At 54.4% G+C, this 17,173-nt stretch overlaps 5 protein-coding genes across 5 annotated transcripts; 2 read left to right on the forward strand and 3 right to left on the reverse strand.

Moving 5' to 3' along the window:
• Positions 1 to 157: 157 nt before the first annotated feature.
• MYCGRDRAFT_48921 (uncharacterized protein) lies at positions 158 to 1,318 on the reverse strand (the record flags this gene model as incomplete). Its single annotated transcript, XM_003848968.1, has 1 exon — positions 158 to 1,318. One exon carries the CDS (start codon positions 1,316 to 1,318, stop codon positions 158 to 160), a length of 1,161 nt encoding a protein of 386 aa, XP_003849016.1.
• Positions 1,319 to 4,612: 3,294 nt separating this feature from the next.
• On the forward strand, positions 4,613 to 6,526 carry MgNTC2 (putative neutral trehalase; the record flags this gene model as incomplete). The annotated part of the gene is made up of 1 exon (XM_003848937.1): positions 4,613 to 6,526. The coding sequence occupies one exon, from the start codon at positions 4,613 to 4,615 to the stop codon at positions 6,524 to 6,526; it is 1,914 nt and encodes a 637-aa protein (XP_003848985.1).
• A 1,623-nt stretch (positions 6,527 to 8,149) lies between these two features.
• Positions 8,150 to 9,058, forward strand: MYCGRDRAFT_48353 (uncharacterized protein; the record flags this gene model as incomplete). Its single annotated transcript, XM_003848938.1, has 1 exon — positions 8,150 to 9,058. The coding sequence occupies one exon, from the start codon at positions 8,150 to 8,152 to the stop codon at positions 9,056 to 9,058; it is 909 nt and encodes a 302-aa protein (XP_003848986.1).
• Positions 9,059 to 10,754: 1,696 nt separating this feature from the next.
• MYCGRDRAFT_96414 (uncharacterized protein) lies at positions 10,755 to 11,514 on the reverse strand (the record flags this gene model as incomplete). The annotated part of the gene is made up of 2 exons (XM_003848967.1): positions 10,755 to 11,323; positions 11,376 to 11,514. 2 exons carry the CDS (start codon positions 11,512 to 11,514, stop codon positions 10,755 to 10,757), a joined length of 708 nt encoding a protein of 235 aa, XP_003849015.1.
• Positions 11,515 to 12,946: 1,432 nt separating this feature from the next.
• MYCGRDRAFT_96415 (uncharacterized protein) lies at positions 12,947 to 16,394 on the reverse strand (the record flags this gene model as incomplete). The annotated part of the gene is made up of 3 exons (XM_003848966.1): positions 12,947 to 14,727; positions 14,845 to 15,188; positions 15,286 to 16,394. The coding sequence occupies 3 exons, from the start codon at positions 16,392 to 16,394 to the stop codon at positions 12,947 to 12,949; spliced, it is 3,234 nt and encodes a 1,077-aa protein (XP_003849014.1).
• Positions 16,395 to 17,173: the final 779 nt, after the last annotated feature.

Consider the following 17,173-nt stretch of genomic DNA (forward strand, 5'->3'; position numbering starts at 1 on the left):
AGTAGTCATGTCTCATTCAATAGTCTGTACACTCGTCATCTCTCTCAATCCCGGCGGAAGAATCTCTCGCCTCTATGCAAGAAAAAATGACATCACAACCCAGAAAATCCCGATCGCAATGCAATGCTTCAAACAAACATTCTCTCCCACCTCTTCCTTACGCCCCGCCGACAATAATCGTCAACGCCTTCGGACTCGTACTACCCACCAGCCCACTCTGGTTCCCACCTTCCGGCTCCACATCATCATACGAAAACGCATACCCCTTTCCCTCGACTTGCATCTTCTTCAACAGATCCGCATACCAGTTCTTTACCGGCTCCGAAGCGGGGTAATAGCACTCCGGTCCCACGCTGGGTTGTACATTGCCATCCTCGATGAGGAATGTCGCACGGTTGAACGCCGCACACAATCTCGGGACGGTGGCGAGATGCACGGCGTTGTCGCCGGGAAGGATGGCGAAGGGGCCGTCGTTGCAGCCGAAAATGTCTTTTGCGTTGGGTTTGGCGTAGCCGCGGTTGTCGCCCGCGCAGAGGAGTTGGTCGCCTTGGACGCGGCAGGTGACGTTGCCGGGGGTGGATTGCGTGTTGATGATTAAGTCGTTGGCGGCGTAGTGGGTCCAGACGGCGTTGACGTAGCTGTCGAAATATCCCTGGAAAGCGGTGGCGTTGTCGGCGATGAGGCTCGGAGGAGCGAGAACGCGGCGGACGTCACCGGCTGTATCGTAGGCGCAGAGTTGGTCCCATGGCTGTCCGTCCTTGGCGGCTTGAGCTTTGAGTTGATTGCAGAGAGCGACGGCGGCGTCGGCGGGCACGCCAGGGACGCGGAAGTCGTTGTCGTCGTAGGTGGTAAGTTCCATGCCGAGAGGGAGGCCGACGAAGTCGACGTAGGAGACGTTGACGTAGATTCCGTAGTCGGCCGCCCAGGAGAACTCGGTGAAGGAGTAGTTGACTTCGGAGTTGGGGTCGGCGGGGTTGACGGCTGCGGGTTCGACGAGGCCGGGACCGTTGGTTGTTGCGACGACGAGGAAGGAGAGATCGCCGTCGGCGATCCAGACGCGGGAGGAGGAGATGAAGCCGGGGAGAGAGATGGGGGTGGTGCTGTTGGCTGGTCCGAGTGGGATGGCAATGTCGCCTTGGACCGGGACAGGTTGAGCGGAGCCTGTGGTTGGGTAGATCCATTGTCCGTTCTGGCCGAGCATGACGAGAGCGCCGTTCGGGTCGAGGCCGGAAATGTAGGCCCGGACATTGTTGGAATTGAGCTTGTTGACAAGCTGCAAGGAGAACACACCCTTGGAGATGGTGCCATCGACGCCCATTGCGACCGTTCCGGCATCAACGCGGGAGGAGTTGAGGCCAAATCTGGCTGGGTTGGCGCGAGCCCGGGCGCCAGCAATGTCGGTGATGGTGTTGTCGCGGTTGATCTTGTAGTCGACGCTCTCATCGGGAGGCGAAGATGTGAGAAGTTCTGGCTCGTCGCTTGCTTCCCGAGTGTCAATGTTCACATTAATGGTCACATTCTTGGTCTCCATGTCGTCGGGTACAGAGATGGAAGTTGAAAAGGGGACAGATCCGGGTAGTGAGGATGAGCCCTGCGTTGATCCTGAGGATGATGGGGCTATTCTTGTTGATGTCGTGAAGGATGCTGCTGCTGATGTGCTGGGCGATGTCTGAGGTGATGCAGTACTCGATCCGGATGTGAGAGCCCGTGTCGAGCTAGCGCTTGCGACATCGCTGGAAGATGCTGCGGGCGCACCTGCTCCCTTGGGTGCGTTCAGGATTGTCGGAGCGTATAGTCGTGAGCTCGATGATGATGACTTGGGAAGCGAGACAGAGGCGGTGACGGTCAAATTATCCCCTGTCAGACTCCCAGGAGTGGTCACATTTGATGTCGAGATGGCACTCGGAAATGTCGGCGGTGTTGGTGATGTTGTGTTCAGTGCTGTGACGTTGCTGCTGCCCACGTTCGCCGTTGTGTTGTAGCTCGGTGCTGTCACATTTGAAGGTGCGAAGTTGACGCCGTTCCATGTTGTCGCATTGAGGGTGTTGGCTTTGCTGATGAAGACTCCCCTTTCGTTCGAAGCGGGACGAAGCTGGACGGGTACTGAGAGAGCAGGAAGAACAAAAGCGGGAAGCAAGAACAGCGGAATGCTGCTGGAGGAATACATGATTAGCAAGGTATGTCTTGTCAATCAGAAATGATGTGATGATGACACTGACTAGGAATAAGGGTCAAGTCGTGTGTCCTTATATGCGAGCAGAAAATGAGCTCTGCGCTGTAGCAAAAGGTGTGGCAAGTAGAAGTTGAGGTTGGGAGACGGGACGTTTGGACGTTCGGCATCGGTGGCCGGATTTCGACTTCAGCTTCGCAAACCGTTGCTGAGAAAGAATGAGCAACGGTCGCAAGCTACCTTTCGAGTTAGCGCCGCACTCTTCACATCTACCGTCAAGAGGTGACTGTGTGATATGTGAATGCACATCTGGCGTGCTGATCCGGCATGTTCCATGGGTATCATTGAAGACTCCTGGAAAATGCAATGTGCAGTTGTATGCTTCGAGGGCTGTCTGTCACCAACACCAGCGACCTGGCAATCTCGGCGGCGAATGCGACGGCCGTTGCCATGCGACGCAACCCAGCAGCGTACACTTGAATGTCTCACCAGGCCAAGTTTGTAGGTGGTGGGCCTAGAACAACGTTGTGCCGCGTGGTAGGGTGACTTCGCAACGGCGTACCAGTACCTCGCTATAGGCAGCGTATGCCGGTGGTCTGCCCGAGGAGCACACAGTCGTGCTTGGGATGGCATGTGAAATCGCATTGCGCCGGGGAACCAATCGCGAGCCGGTCATGTAAAGATACGATGTCCATCATAGTGCAAGTCACTCTTTCGGAAGTTGCAAACTGCCAGCCGGCTGGGTTGTCACCCGAAAGATCAGCGCAGGCGGCAAAAAAACCTCCGATGAAGAGAATCTGGACTCCAATGTGGCTGACTGATGATTCTCCGTGGTGAGGCCAGCCTATAGCAAGACCGATGGTGCAAATTTCGCATGCTTTCGGGCAGTGCTTCTAGTCGGAGGTTGAATGAGCGGCGAGAGATCCGAAAGTTCGGGGCTGGGAGGCGGCCGTTGGATTACCTAGCGCTGGAGATCTCGCATGGCGACGGGCCGCCGAGATTAATGCCAAATGACAGACGGCAAGGAATTCGTCATCTTTCTTGGTTGCCGGTGTGGTTTGGTTGTGAAGAAAGGATCGCGGCGGAATTTGCATCATGATTGGTGAGAATGCCGCCCACTGGACAATGGCTTGCTGGCGGCGGCGGCGGCGGCGGCATTCGGAGACTTGCATCGCATCTTTACATCAATGTTCTTGGAGAGGCGAGTCCGCGGCACGTATAGTCTGAATGCTGTATGCTGCGTTCTCGACCGAACATGATTCGAAAAGTCTGATGGTCTTCGCCGTTGGTGCTGGAAGGTGTGGCTGGGAAGCCGTTTGCGACCGTTGTAAAGGTCTCGCATCCGCTTGCCACGAGGACTTCTCGAACGCGCGTTCGGTCGCCATCCTTTCGGCCAAGTCGATGTATCAAGCAGGTAACGTACGGATATTCTGGTGCAAAGGAGGAGGTGATGTTGTGAATACAAGCAGGGATGCTCGGTACACTTGAAACCGTGGCGAAGGCCCTGCGTCCCGTCAGCCTCCTGATCTTATGTAAGCGGGAAACCATCGACACTGAGAGATGAGATCTCGCTTTCTTTCTCTTCTTTCTCTTCTTGAAAACATCACGGCTCGGATCACCCACATAGCTTCACGTCTCGACAAAAGACAACCTTGAGGGCCAGGCCAGGTGCTGTCATTTAGACGCATAAGATGCTTCCATCCCAACAGCGAAGAGACGGTCCAACGAGCTCGAGAAATCGGGAGACTGGGAAGAGGTCGAAAAGGCTATTGTCGAGCTCAAAGAACAAGCATTCGGGGACATTCTGAGTGAATTCTGAGTGACTTGCTCGCGGCAGGAAACAATCACGACTCGCCGGAGGTGATGAGGCCACTATCGATGGACGTCCCGAAAGCGTCTCCTTACGAGGATTCATGTCCATCAATGCGCATTCTGCACACCCAGAGACTCTGCATATATATATATCGATAGCTGACTTTAGGCCTCCAAACCCGGCGCTGTCAGTCATTGAGAAATGTCTTTCGAATTTCCAGGTCTCCGTATTCTGGGCGTCCTCCCATGTCTCGGCACGGACACATGCTGGTATCAGCAGAACGGCAATGCGACTCTGTTACCGCCATGAAACAAGTCCCTAGTATCGACAGGACTAATGCGGTCTCCAACTGCGTACACGTGATTGAAGCATACTCACAACCGAAGATACGCTTTTGCTCGCGCCCTCGGCTCCCGCGGATCTCAACCAGCGGATGACGCCCAGCCAAGCTTCACTAACGCGAGACCGCGAAACTCAATGATGTCGGAGGCGGTAGCGAGGAAAAGGAAAATCTCGACGTCGCTGAATTATGGCAGATGGCTATGTATATATGAGGTCGGTGAGCGCTGATTGTCGACCGTCCGGTCATCTCCTCGTATCTCATCCGATCCGCACAATTCATCGTCGACATGAAGAACTATCTCCTGCTCGCAGCCGGCCTGCCTCTGATCGCTGCCACATGGACCAACGGCTCTGTCATCGCTCCATGCGAGTCTACGTTATATTGTCAGGGAGAGATCTTGCGAGCGATACAATTGGCCGGCGCATTCGTTGACAGCAAAACGTACGTCGACTTGCCGACAATTCGTCCTCTGGAAGATGTCGTCGCTGCATTTGAGCAGCTCACCCAACCATTGTCCAACAATACAGAGCTGCAAAACTTCCTGAGCGAGAATTTTGGCGAGGCTGGCAGCGAAGTGGAAAATGTCGACCCGGACTCGCTCACGACTGACCCCACATTTCTGGAACATGTGGACGATGAGGATCTTCGAGATTTTCTGGAGCAGGTCATTGATGTCTGGCCTGAGTTGACCCGCAAGTACGTCGGAGCATCCGACTGCACTGGCTGTGTGAGCTCGTTCATTCCGCTGAATCGCACATTCGTGGTTGCTGGAGGACGTTTCCGTGAGCCATATTACTGGGATTCGTATTGGATCCTGCTCGGTCTGCTTAGGACAAAGGGATCATTCACCGAGATTGCACTGAACATCATTGAGAATTTCCTCGACTTGGTGGACGAGTTCGGATTTGTGCCAAACGGGGCCCGGCAGTACTACCTCAATCGCAGTCAGCCGCCCGTCCTCACACTGATGGTCAAGGCCTACGTGGAGTACACCAACGACACTTCCATCCTGGAGAGAATGCTACCAACGCTCGAGCGGGAGTACTCTTTCTGGACGACAAACCGCTCCGTGGACGTCGACGTAAACGGCACAACCTACATCCTCAACCGATACAACGTCAACAACAACCAGCCTCGTCCAGAATCCTACATCGAAGACTACCGCACCGCGACCAACAGCTCCTTCTACGCCCCTTCCGGCATCATCTACCCCTCCAACCCTCTCAACGACACCCAAATCGCCCAACTCTACAGCGACCTCGCCTCCGGCGCCGAGTCCGGCTGGGACTACTCCGCCTCCCGCTGGACCCGCAACCCGACCGACGCAATCACAGACACCTACTTCCCCCTCCGTAGCCTCAACACAGCCAACATCATCCCCGTCGACCTCAACTCGATACTCTACGCCAACGAAGCCATTCTCGCCCAATTCCACAACCTTACCGGCAACGCCACCGCCGCGGAGCAATGGTCCGCCCTCGCCGAAACCCGCTCAAAAGCCATGACCGCCGTGCTCTGGGACCCCGACCAATGGGGTTACTTCGACTACAATATCACCTCCTCCTCCCGCCAAATCTACGTCCCCGCCGACTCCTCCGCGACCTCCGATCACACCCACTCCCCCTCCTCCCCGCCCGGCCTGCAAGTCACCGTCCACGCTGCACAATTCTACCCCTTCTGGACCGGCGCCGCTCCGATCTGGCTGAAGAACAACCCCTCCGCCGTCCTCCGCGCTTTCCGCCGGGTGGAAAATCAATTGGACACTTTCCCAGGCGCGCCTCCAGCCACAAACCTCGCGACGGGACAGCAGTGGGATGAACCCAACGTCTGGCCTCCCCTGACCTACATCCTCGTCCAATCTCTCCTCAACGTATCTCCGACTTTCGGCACCGAAGATCCGAGCTATAACAAGACGCAGACTCTAGCGCTGGAGATCGCGCAGCGGTATGTCGACAGTGCGTTCTGCACGTGGCGGTCGACGGGCGGACGGACGAGGAAATTGCCGCCGCTGGGAGGCGAGGAGGGAGGGGAAGGTGCGATTTTTGAAAAGTATAATTCGACGAGTGTGTTGGTTGGTGGTGGGGGTGGGGAGTATGAGGTTCAGACGGGGTTTGGGTGGACGAATGGGGTGTTGATTTATTTTGGGGATGTGTTTGGGGGGAGGTTGGGGGTGGGGGGGTGTACGGCGGAGGGTGGGTGATGGGTTTGATGGGCTATTGCCGCTTAAAGAGCTGCGGACCAGCTACGGACGGACTTTGCGAAGGCTCCATGAGCTTCGGTGCCGGCGATAGCACCGATGGGTCTGTTTCTGGTCTGCCACGATGACTTAAGCCCGCAATGAGGTTTCGAGTCAAGAGCTTGCCCACCTCTCCTATGCTTCTCGACGTCTGCTCGCAGCGGACGCGGTGGACGAAAGCACTCCGGATAGATCGCCTGCGCCGCGGTCGAGCCAATCACACAGTCCGAAGCCGTCCGCCGCTGTTGCTGTACAGCTGGGCTCACAATTTTGGTATCACGGCACGATCGGAGATGTGAGTGACCGCAGTGTGTATCCAGGCCCTGGTAAGGAGATTCGCCTACGGATATGCGAGCACCGCAACACGAGACCGCTTACTCGCTACCGATCAGGGCATATCCCGGCCATCAAGATTTCTGTATCAGCAAGCGATAGTACACATCATGCTGCGCGACATGGCCAAGCGACCATGCTTCAAAGTCGGCACGCTTTGCGGAGCTCAATGTAGCCCGGGTTGTGACAATTCGCTCTTACAAATTTCTCTCAAAAGTACGAGTCCATTTTAATTCATCACCCCTAGGCCGATGCGAAGCAGTCATGAAATGGTTTTGGTGGAACAGCGGCGGCCCGAATCACTGGCGAGACATCAATCAAGTTGTGCCCGGCCCGCCCATTCGGACGGTTCTCTCCTTTACCAGGGTCTGCTGGTGCAATCTTTCGTTCCGGCTGTTTACTACCAGTCTGAGTGCTCGCTCCACCGCAGCATTCGCATGGAGGAAGTCGTCGAGGCTTTGGATCAAACGTTAGGCAACATTGCTCTTCTTTCCAGCTTGAGTTATCTGCGTATTGCAAAGACTGGTCCCGAAGGATCGCGAGCGCTTCGAAGACAAGTCCGGTCCGTGCCCGGCGCACGGCTTAAGATTGGGCTCAATGTCCAGGGGTTGCCATGTAATGCCACCTCCGACCGGAGCCGGAACGCCAATACTTTGCTCCAATGTGGAGCGGCCGCCCTCGCTCGTCTTTGGCCCGTGTATACGTGGCCGTCTTACCACCGGGCGTCCGTCTCCTTTCCCTCACCGCGGCAGTCGCTCATCGCTCCTATCATTCGTCACTCCAACCCATCGTCCGGGCAATCTTTGCTGCATCATGGCTCCGGCGCCACCATATACGGCTTGCAACAACTGTCACGCCGGCCACACCTTTTGCGATAAAGAAAGACCCGAATGCGGCAGATGTCGTGCGTCCGGGAAGCCCAATTGCACCTACCCGCTGCAGAAAAAGGATAGTGCATCGCCAGCGGCATCGTCAGCGCACCAAGTCAAGAGTAGCTCCATCAGCACGCCGCAGGTAGATGTATCGAAGACGATACAGCCACGCCGCGAGACCATGCCCGCCGAAAAGCCTGCACCCGGGTCCGTGGGCACTCCGTCAGCCTCAAACGGAAAGCGTGCAAGATCACCCGATTCAACCATCGAGTCTACCGCGAACAACGATCGAGCGAAAAGACCAGCACATGGCTGCTTCGATGCAGAGCGAGAGGCTCGAACACCCATGCTCCTATTCGGCCATGCCGCGAAACAAAGACAGATGGAAGAAGTGAACTTTGACGAAGGGAAGCTGGACTTCGACGGTCTGGATCCTCACTTAGGCCAGCGCCTGTTGGACATGCACTGGAAACGTCAACACCATACATACCTCGTCGTCTACAGACCAGCTTTTACGCGAGACATGGCCTGCGCGGGACCATACTTCTCCAAAACTCTGCTGAACGCAATCTATTTCGGCGCAGCAAGTCTCGCAGGGGAGTTTCGCAAGGACCCTTACGATCCGCAGACAGCTGGATGGCACTTCCGGGAGCGAGTCCGTGTACTAGTCAGAGACGCCATGGAGAAGAGCGACATCACCACCATCCAGGCTCTCCTACTGATGACCGACTCTATGTTTGCCATGGGTGATAGACAAAGCATCGACACGGCTTGGCTGTACGCTGGCTATGCAGTCTGCATGATCAAGAAGCTTGGGTTGCATATCGACGTTACAAAGAGGCCGAACGTCATGAATCTGAAAGAGGAGGACTTGGAAATACGTCGCCGGGTATTTTGGAGTGCATTTGTGATCGACAAATTGCACTCGATGTATCAAGGTCAGGCGCCCCTGTTGCCACACTCTCAGTGCGATGTTCCCATTCTCTTCCAGGATGACTACGAAGAGCTGGAGCGATGGATACCTATGACTCACGAAATCAGTCGCTGTCCAGGCTACCGTACTCGCAGTGTGTCGACTTTCACGCATCTATGCAAGCTTGCAGTCATTATGAACGAGATCCTCGAGCGGTTCTACGACCCGAAGGGCGCAGAGCACGAGGCGGAAGCTTCTGATCGAGCAGTGACCTCGATCGACAAGCAGCTGACCGACTGGGCCCGTCAGCTTCCAAAGCATCTTAAAGGGCGTGAACCAGATTGGATACTGCCTTCGCATGTCATGTCTCTCGGGTAAGACGATCCGCCGCTTCTTTGATCGACCACGCTGACTATCAGCCAGGCTATTGAGCCACGTCGTGCGACTCCTGCTCCATAGGCCATTCACCCGTCGCGACCATCTTCTACCAGCAGCCTGGACAAAAGGCGTCTCGAGGGATCGTTGCTGTGATTTCGCAAAGAAGATCGACGATTATCACAAATGGGCTCATCGGTCACTGGACAAAATACGTCTCCCTTTCCTCAATACATACGCATTATACGCCGCGGCCATTACGACTCCTGCTCTTCCACCGGACGAGTTCACGATGACGCAACGGGCCATTGAGCGATACAACTCTTGCGCAGCTCTGCTCCGACAGCAAAGCACTATCAATCCTGCTGCGCGCAAGGCTCGCGACATCGTCGATCGTCTGGAACGTTTCCTCACGACTGCAGGTCCGAGAGGGACATGCACGCACCGAGCAGGTCCTGCTTACGGCGATGCTCTACTAGGTAAGAACTCCAAGCTTGAAGCAACGGACTCGAGAATGTTGTCTGATGATTGTACAGATGCTGTGGAAGGTAGCTCCGCCGGCCAAGCAAGCGAAGAGAACATCACCGTCGCGCGACCTCAGCGCCAGTTGTCTTTGACGGATGCTTCGGCTTCAGGACATCTTGACCGGGCAGTTGAAGAGATGCAGGATCTTGATCTCAGGATCTTCGGCCTCAGTGATCCTGATTACAACCCGGAGTTCTGAGGTTACTGAGCTGCGGAGGGACCCTTTGCTTCGAAAAATTTATCGCTCTTGTCACCTGCTTCAGTTGACTGTCGGACCTGTTCTACTGTTGATTGGGCCTCGATGGACCCCTTGCTTATGCGCACCACTTTCGAACTGGGCCATGGGGTATGTCTGCGCATATATTCTTTGTCGCTTGTTGCCACGCTGAAAATTCCCTCGACGAATCGACGAAGGGCCATAGTCCTCGCAAGTCGCAAATCAATCGATCAGGGTGCCTGGTAGTCTTATCAGCCTTCCATTCTCGCGGTCCTGATAGACGTGCCTTGTAGCTTCGAGACGTTGCTGAATGATGTTCTACTACTCCTGCTTCGTGTTACTGGGAAGTAGGTAGTGGATTTCTACACCCGTGGACTCGGAGTAGTCTTCCTTCCGCACGACCTTTGAACGACCCGCACGAAGGGTTGGCCTAGTGAATTTGCAGAGATCGCGTGTCAAGTAGAACCGAACAGCTCACCGCGGCGACGGGTCGGCACAGTGCTCCAGCTGGAGAGTAGAGAAGGGGGGTCTTGCAGATGGACGTCGTCTAGAGACGGAGAGGACTGCTCACATCGTCCTCAAGGTGGGTATATGTCAAGTCTCTTCGTGGGATGAGTGAAGAGAGGTGTGGGATCTGGTGCGAACACTCATCATCTATGATTTTGGAAATGCTTCAATAGTGGTGCTGATGGCTTGGCGGCATGATGATGGATGCAATGGTACGGTTCACGAGGAAGACAATGGAGTCAGAGTAGAGAAGAGAAGTGAGGTGGTTTTACAATGCATTTCATTCCATGTCATGTTCTCATGGATATCGTGGCAGCGCACACTAGGCCCGTGATTTCTCATAACTCCAAGAAGACTGCCCAAAAACAAGCTCGAAGTCCCAAACGCCTACTTGTTCACGGCTGCCATCGCCTTTCGAACCATCCTTGCCTCCTTCGTCGCCACAGCCATCTACCACGGCCTCGCAACAGCCTGCACTCGATCACGACAGTCCTGATCCCACCGATGCGTCGAAGCACCAGCAGGAAGAACATTCAACCTCTGGCCCGGAGCACTCGGCGGTGCGCAGTGGTTGACAGGGTTATTCACGATGCTCAACACATCGTCCGTGGTGTACTGGTCGGCCACACCATGATAAAGAGCCCACCGGATGGCCGCGGTGAAAGGTCCAGCATCCTCACCACTCGGGTGCTCGACTACACCATGCGCGACTTGCGCAAGTGTTGCGGTGGGAAGAGGGCGCACGCTACTGGGTGGCAGGACTGGTGGGTTGGCGCGCGAGATGTCGTACAGCGCCTGATTCGCGGCGGCGCTGCCCTGGTTCGTGAACGGTTGGAAATCGGGATGGCCGCGCCACTGCACGTCCGAGGCGGAGAAGTTGTGAATGCCGTACTTCTCGTTGCCGGCGGTGCCAATTTGTTGGCGCATGGACTGGGCGCGCTTGGTGAAGGTGTCTTGATCGTACGCGTCGCGTGCGATCAGTTGCGCTTTGGCGATTTGGGCGAGGTTCCAGCCGTTTCCTGGAGGTGAGTTAGTAGTTGAGTGCTTCGCTGGGCGAGAGTGGTCACGAACGATGGTAGCGGAACATGATCTCTGGGTAGGTGGTGTGGTGCGGGAAGTATGTAGCGATCTCGCGAGTGGACATCGTGCAGGGAGGGAATGGGTGGCCGCGAGGGACAGCGCTCTCGATCTTGCTGTCGGTAGAAGACATGATGGTAGTACGCTTCTTTGTAGGGTGGTTTGATTGTGGTATAGCGGTCGATGAGAGGTGGAGGCGAGGTTGGTTTGGTGCTTGGTTGTTGGAGCGAGGAGTTGAATGTGTCGGAGTGGATGAAGAAGACATGGTGTAAGTTGGAAAAGAAGTTTATATAAGCAAAGTGCAAGAGATCCCGTAGAGCACGGACGTCGAGGTCGTTAGCGGCCGCTTTTCACCCAGGTTGGCTTGTCGAGGCACGAGTATAGACGGGCTTTCTGGACAATCAGAAGCGAGAGGCTCGGGTGAAGGCGGAGGGGGCAGAGTGAAGGCGGAGGGGGCAGAGTGAAGGAGGGGAGGGGTAGTTGAGTAGGGATTTGTTGTATTGTTTTCGAACGAGGACTGAACGGCAAGATAGTTGTACTGGTTCACAGCATGGATGAGTTGCTTTGATCAAGGTGTACTACCACAAGCCGCGGGACTGCTCATATATTGATAACATGTTTGCCTGTACTCCCCATCGCCTCAAAGAACAGCATGTTCTCCAACCTAGAGCAAGCTGCATAGCCAGAACACTTTGCTACAATCCAAAAGACGTCTAGCCAACATGTGCATTGGACAATCAATGCATTCGCAGCTTTCCTGCGTCAGAGCAATCCATTACCGGCATTCACTCTTTCAATGGCACGGGAAGATCATTCGTCCACCGGCACTCCTACCATGCGTGAATACTAGGTATTGTGTGCTGACGGGAATACATAGACTGGGGGTCAGCCGCGATTCGTCAACCCCTGATCACGATGTGCCAGTATCTAGCGGCATGTATCAAGGAACCTGTTCTCGCTACAATTACAGGCAAAGGGAGTTTCCATTCAATGCTTCAATTAGGAACAAAGGTAAGCCTGGAACATCGACGCAAGCGACTTGGAATGGCTTTGACATTGTCTCTCTCTTTGTCAACCCCTGTCGGTAAGCAAAACTTACCAAGCAAAGCGAACAAGCAAACAATCGTCATCCAGAAAGCAACATGAGGCCGACAACAGTTGCTGTATTGCGACAGGTATCGTCGAAGGGAAGTCCTACCGTCAGACTTTGCTCCGGCTTCTTCACGCCGAACACCACCTACAGCCAGCGGCTCAATGACAACGTTGGTAATGACTTTCAGCCTACGATCTTGAGAGAAACGATCAACCTAACAAATCAAGACAAGAATTCAAAGGCAAAAGAAGCGCCTCTGCAGTTCTCACCAGCCGGATACACATTCTGGATGACTGGATCGCACTATGCTTGGAACAGCGATCCTGCTCAAGGTGACGAAGGAATTTGGAAGACGGTCAACGATGGGGACATAAGATTTAAATAGTCCTATCGCAACGCAATATTGAGCAAGCCATACTATATCTGCTCCATTCCAACTCTTCTCGACGACACTTCGGTATGCTTCGTCAACCTAGTCCACGTCCATCTCAAGCCCTTCCTCAAAATACCCAACATCAGTATCGTCGATGTCCGATGGTACTTCCTTGTACTCACCATCTTCGTCCATGTCTGGCTTCTCCTCCTCTTCATCGTGCACCTCGACATACTCTCCTCCTTCGAATTTGATCGCACTCGGAAGTTTCCTTCTCTGCCTCCTCGAACGCAGAGCCCGCCCTCCAACTTCATTCCCTCCAGTCCCAACATCCTCATCCCCCTCCTCCTGAATCGTCTCCAACCTCTCCACCCTCCTGATTCCGTCCCGCATCCTCCCTCCATTCCTACCCATCTTCACCACACCAACACTGACCCCATTCCCCTTCCTCTCCCGATTAAACCTCCTCCTCGCCTCAGCATACTTCTCTCTGTCAGACCCATACTTGTCCTTCAACGCCTTGGTAATGCGTTTTGTGTAGAGGTTGTGAGACAATTTCTTCGTTGATTGCGCGTTGCACCGTTCAGCGATCTCGGTGTTGCTGTAGGACCTTGCGAGGCGGAGGATGAGGTTGCCGACGATGTATTTGGGATCGATGGCGCCGGAGAGGATTTCTTCGTTGGTGAGTGAGTCGAGCTGGGTGGTAGTGGGCTGACCGTTGATCTGGCGTGGGATGATCGGGTTTCGGGTTGTTTTCGGTGCTCGTGGCGGTGTTTGCTGGTATGGCTCTTGTTCTGCTTGAAGAGGTCGATCGGGAGTTGAGTGCGAGATGGAAGTGGTCGGGGAGGTTGTGTTCTCGAACCAGCCCGGGTGGTGGCCGAGTTGGGTGAAGAGTTGGGATCGATCGGTGAGAGAGTTGAGATTGGTCGTCTGGTCGAAATGAGGATTGTCGTAGCCGTACTGCGGATAGGTGGAAAGATAGTTGCCGCCATTGTCGAACATACTGAAGTCTCCATACCCTGGTAAATTGGCAGCGCTGGTGTAGATGTTGGTGTTGGGCATGGAGTCGAAGAACCGTTCTGGTTGATACATTTCGGCGGTTGCCAAGTCGTCCATGAGTTGCTGAGGCTCTGCTTGGTGGCCTGCGGTATGCTCCGAATAAGGCTGGTATATCAGGCCTTGATACTGCTGTTGTGCTAGAGAGCTTTGAACACTCTCACGAGGCAGATCGACTCTCTTTGACTGTAGCTGAGGGTCAATTGCAGTCTCGTACGGCTCTGCCAGCTCTTCGTTGTTCGCTGCAGGGTCGAGTGCTTCTCGACGAGACATGAAGCCTCTCCAGCTCTCTTCAATCGCCATTGCCCCACGAACATCAGTCGTACACTCACGAAACAGCCACATTGTGTCTGTGGCAGCCTTCTCGACATCCGACGAGAAGAGATAGACATGATGCTCATCATCAAAATCCAGCTTGCTGAGTATGCCGACTTGACAGACATGGCCCTTGCCGTGAAGTCTCTGGTGCACTTTCAACGCACCCAGAGTCTTGTGTATGTCCAATTCCTTGAGGCTGAACGGCGGATTAACTTGATGCCGAAGGTCGATTGGATGAGTCCAATCTTCTGGTCTGATGCCTCTCGAGGCCTGGTAAGTCGCAGATCGTTTCGGCAGCTCCATCGTGTCTCTGAGACTCGGTAGAGCATCTTTCAAGCGCAGAGACTCCAGCGATGTCGCCAATACTTCTCCTGCATTCTGTGGCTTGCTGAGCTGTACAATCAGGTCTTCTTGTTGGACAGCCTTTTGCAGCTCCGATATCGCAGATCTTCTTCCTTTGAGGATGATGGCTGGACCTGGCTTGCCGAAGATCCTGTCGTGTGGTACTGTGCGTGTTGCAATATCGTCATTGTTGCTTGCTGCCGGATCTCCTCGCTGTGGTGGTGGCGGGTTGTTCATGGTGGCTGGGCTAGGAAGTCACAAGAGGGGTGGAGAGGCAGTACTTTGAGCGACGCGCTGTAGATTGCACTGCTTGAGAGATGAGCAGGTGGCTGACTGGCCATCATCTAGGCTGGTTTTGTCGCAAGAGTTGGAGAAAGGTGTTTGCTGTACCAAGACAATGGCATTGACGAGCGATGTCTCGGCCGCGGACAACAAAGGCAAGAAGTTTCGGCTGCCGACCAGGACCTGCTGCAGGTCTCGAGGTCGATGTGGAACATCCTGCGAGACAGCGGGGAGGTGAGACATGTGAACATGGACAATGGAAGGGAAGAAAGAAGAGACTTCGGGTCTCGTATTGTAGTACATTCCTTGAACTTTTGAGAAGCCATTCTCGGTGCAAGGGAAGCTATTGAACGCAACAGAAAATCATCGCGATGGTATACAGCGCATAACTTTTGAACCACCCATCGCTGAAAACAAAATCTCTTCATCTCCTGTCCTACTCTCCATCGCTCTCCATCTTCACGTCGCCGTCCAACTCGCTGTAGTCACCGCTGAAGCCATCCTCCTTCGATGCACCTGCGGTCGGCATCTCGCTGTCCCAATCCTCCAAGACCTCTCCCTTCACGTCATCCTCGTCATCCTCACCATCTTCCACGTAATCCTCATCCTCTTCCTCCTCCACCTTCCGCTTCACCCCGGAGTTACCAAGGCGCACATCCTTCGTGCCCAACTCCTCACGCTTCCCGTCGAACTCAAGACGTGCATCCTTGTAGGTGACCCCATTCCGCACCGCATCCCACTTCGCCGCCTGCGAGATCAGCTTTGTGATCATATTCGGAGTCCTCGGCTTCATCTTCTCCTTGACGCGCAGCTCGTTGATCATGTCGGAGAGTTGTGCATTGGTGTAGTGCTTCGCTACACGGAGGAGAAGCTGGCCGAAGATCTCGTCAGGGTGGGCGGCGCCGTCGAGGATTTCTGCGCTGGTGAGGTGGGCGTACTTGCAGTACGCGGCGATGTCTTTGTCCGCTGTGTAGATGAAGAGGCGGGTATGCTCGGGACGCGGAGTGGAGTTGTTTGGGCGGAAGGTGAACGGGGAGAAGGACTCGCTGTAGTTGGCGGGATCGGAGCCGATGAAGATGAAGCGCGCGAGCCAGAGGGTGTTGGTTGCTTTCTTGTTACGCATCGTCCAGAAGAGCTCGGCTTGTTGGCTGTAGCCTTCTTCGGCGGTGGTGTAGGTGAGGACGCCGAGTTGGAAGATGCGGTGGTGGAAGAGGTCGTTTGCGGCGTCGAGACCGGCCAACAGCATGTCGATGTTGATCTCGTCGTTGAGGAATGGAGCAGAAATCGTGGTCTGCGCAGGTTCGTTGAGGGGTTCGGAAGGGTAATTCAAGACCTCAAGGTCTTCGTGTGGTGGGAAGCAGTTGATTCTGCGCAAGCACTGGACGGACTGCTCAACGACTGCATCACCGCTGAGTGTGCTTGAGGTGTCTGGTGCGAGGCGGTAGTGGTTGCATGCCCGTTGGAGAGAGTCGAGAGCCTCTTCTGTGCCGTGAATGAGAGTGGGCGGGACTGGATGATCTTTGAGGGAGATCATTCGTGAGGAAGACATCTTGCGCTGTGTGGTTGATGTATCGATGGTGTTGAAGGTATGGTTGTCGAGCTAAGACGGCTGTAAAGAAGTCGTGAAGGATTGCAGACTTTGATGAAATTGCAAAATGGAATGTTGAGGGATGCGTGTTCTTCGAAAGAAGCGAAGCTCTGTGTAGAATTTACGGTGGGTATAACGGGTATTTCTACGCTAGCAGGGATGGATCTGCCATTCACATTCGATATGTGGTTACTCATGGCCTGTGCAATTGATGTTATTGTCCTCGGATTAGGTACGTAGAATCTCTCGAAGATGACAATGAGACATTGCAGAAACGACCAGGCCGTTCTGTCTGTATTGTTGGCAAGAACGCAGTTACTGTATCTTTCATGTGATTGCCAAGCTTCCCCTATTCGAAAGCCTTCCCAGAAGTCTAAAACACCGAGACAAGGCCGATTACCTGAGGCATACAACTCCATTGATTGATCTTAGCCTGACACTGCTCGTTCCTCATGAACAAGAGGTTGGTACAGTCTTCTTGTCTCACTGTGCGGCGATGTAGGAGTATGAAACAGCTTGGTAAGAAAAGACGTCGTGGAGGTAGGATTTCTATCTCGTATGATGCCGCCGGATCTTGCCCAAAACGACGTGGGAAAAACACATTTTCTTGTCCAGACGACGTCGTTTTCATTTGCGACATACTTTGAGACATTGCAACCTTCAGAACTGCTTGCTACTAAAACCGCGGCGCTTCTACCTTTTACGAGACGAATCACTGCAGTATGAGCAGGCGAAAGCTA

Source organism: Zymoseptoria tritici, chromosome 10 (assembly GCF_000219625.1).
Source record: "Zymoseptoria tritici IPO323 chromosome 10, whole genome shotgun sequence".
Classification (NCBI taxonomy): domain Eukaryota; kingdom Fungi; phylum Ascomycota; class Dothideomycetes; order Mycosphaerellales; family Mycosphaerellaceae; genus Zymoseptoria; species Zymoseptoria tritici.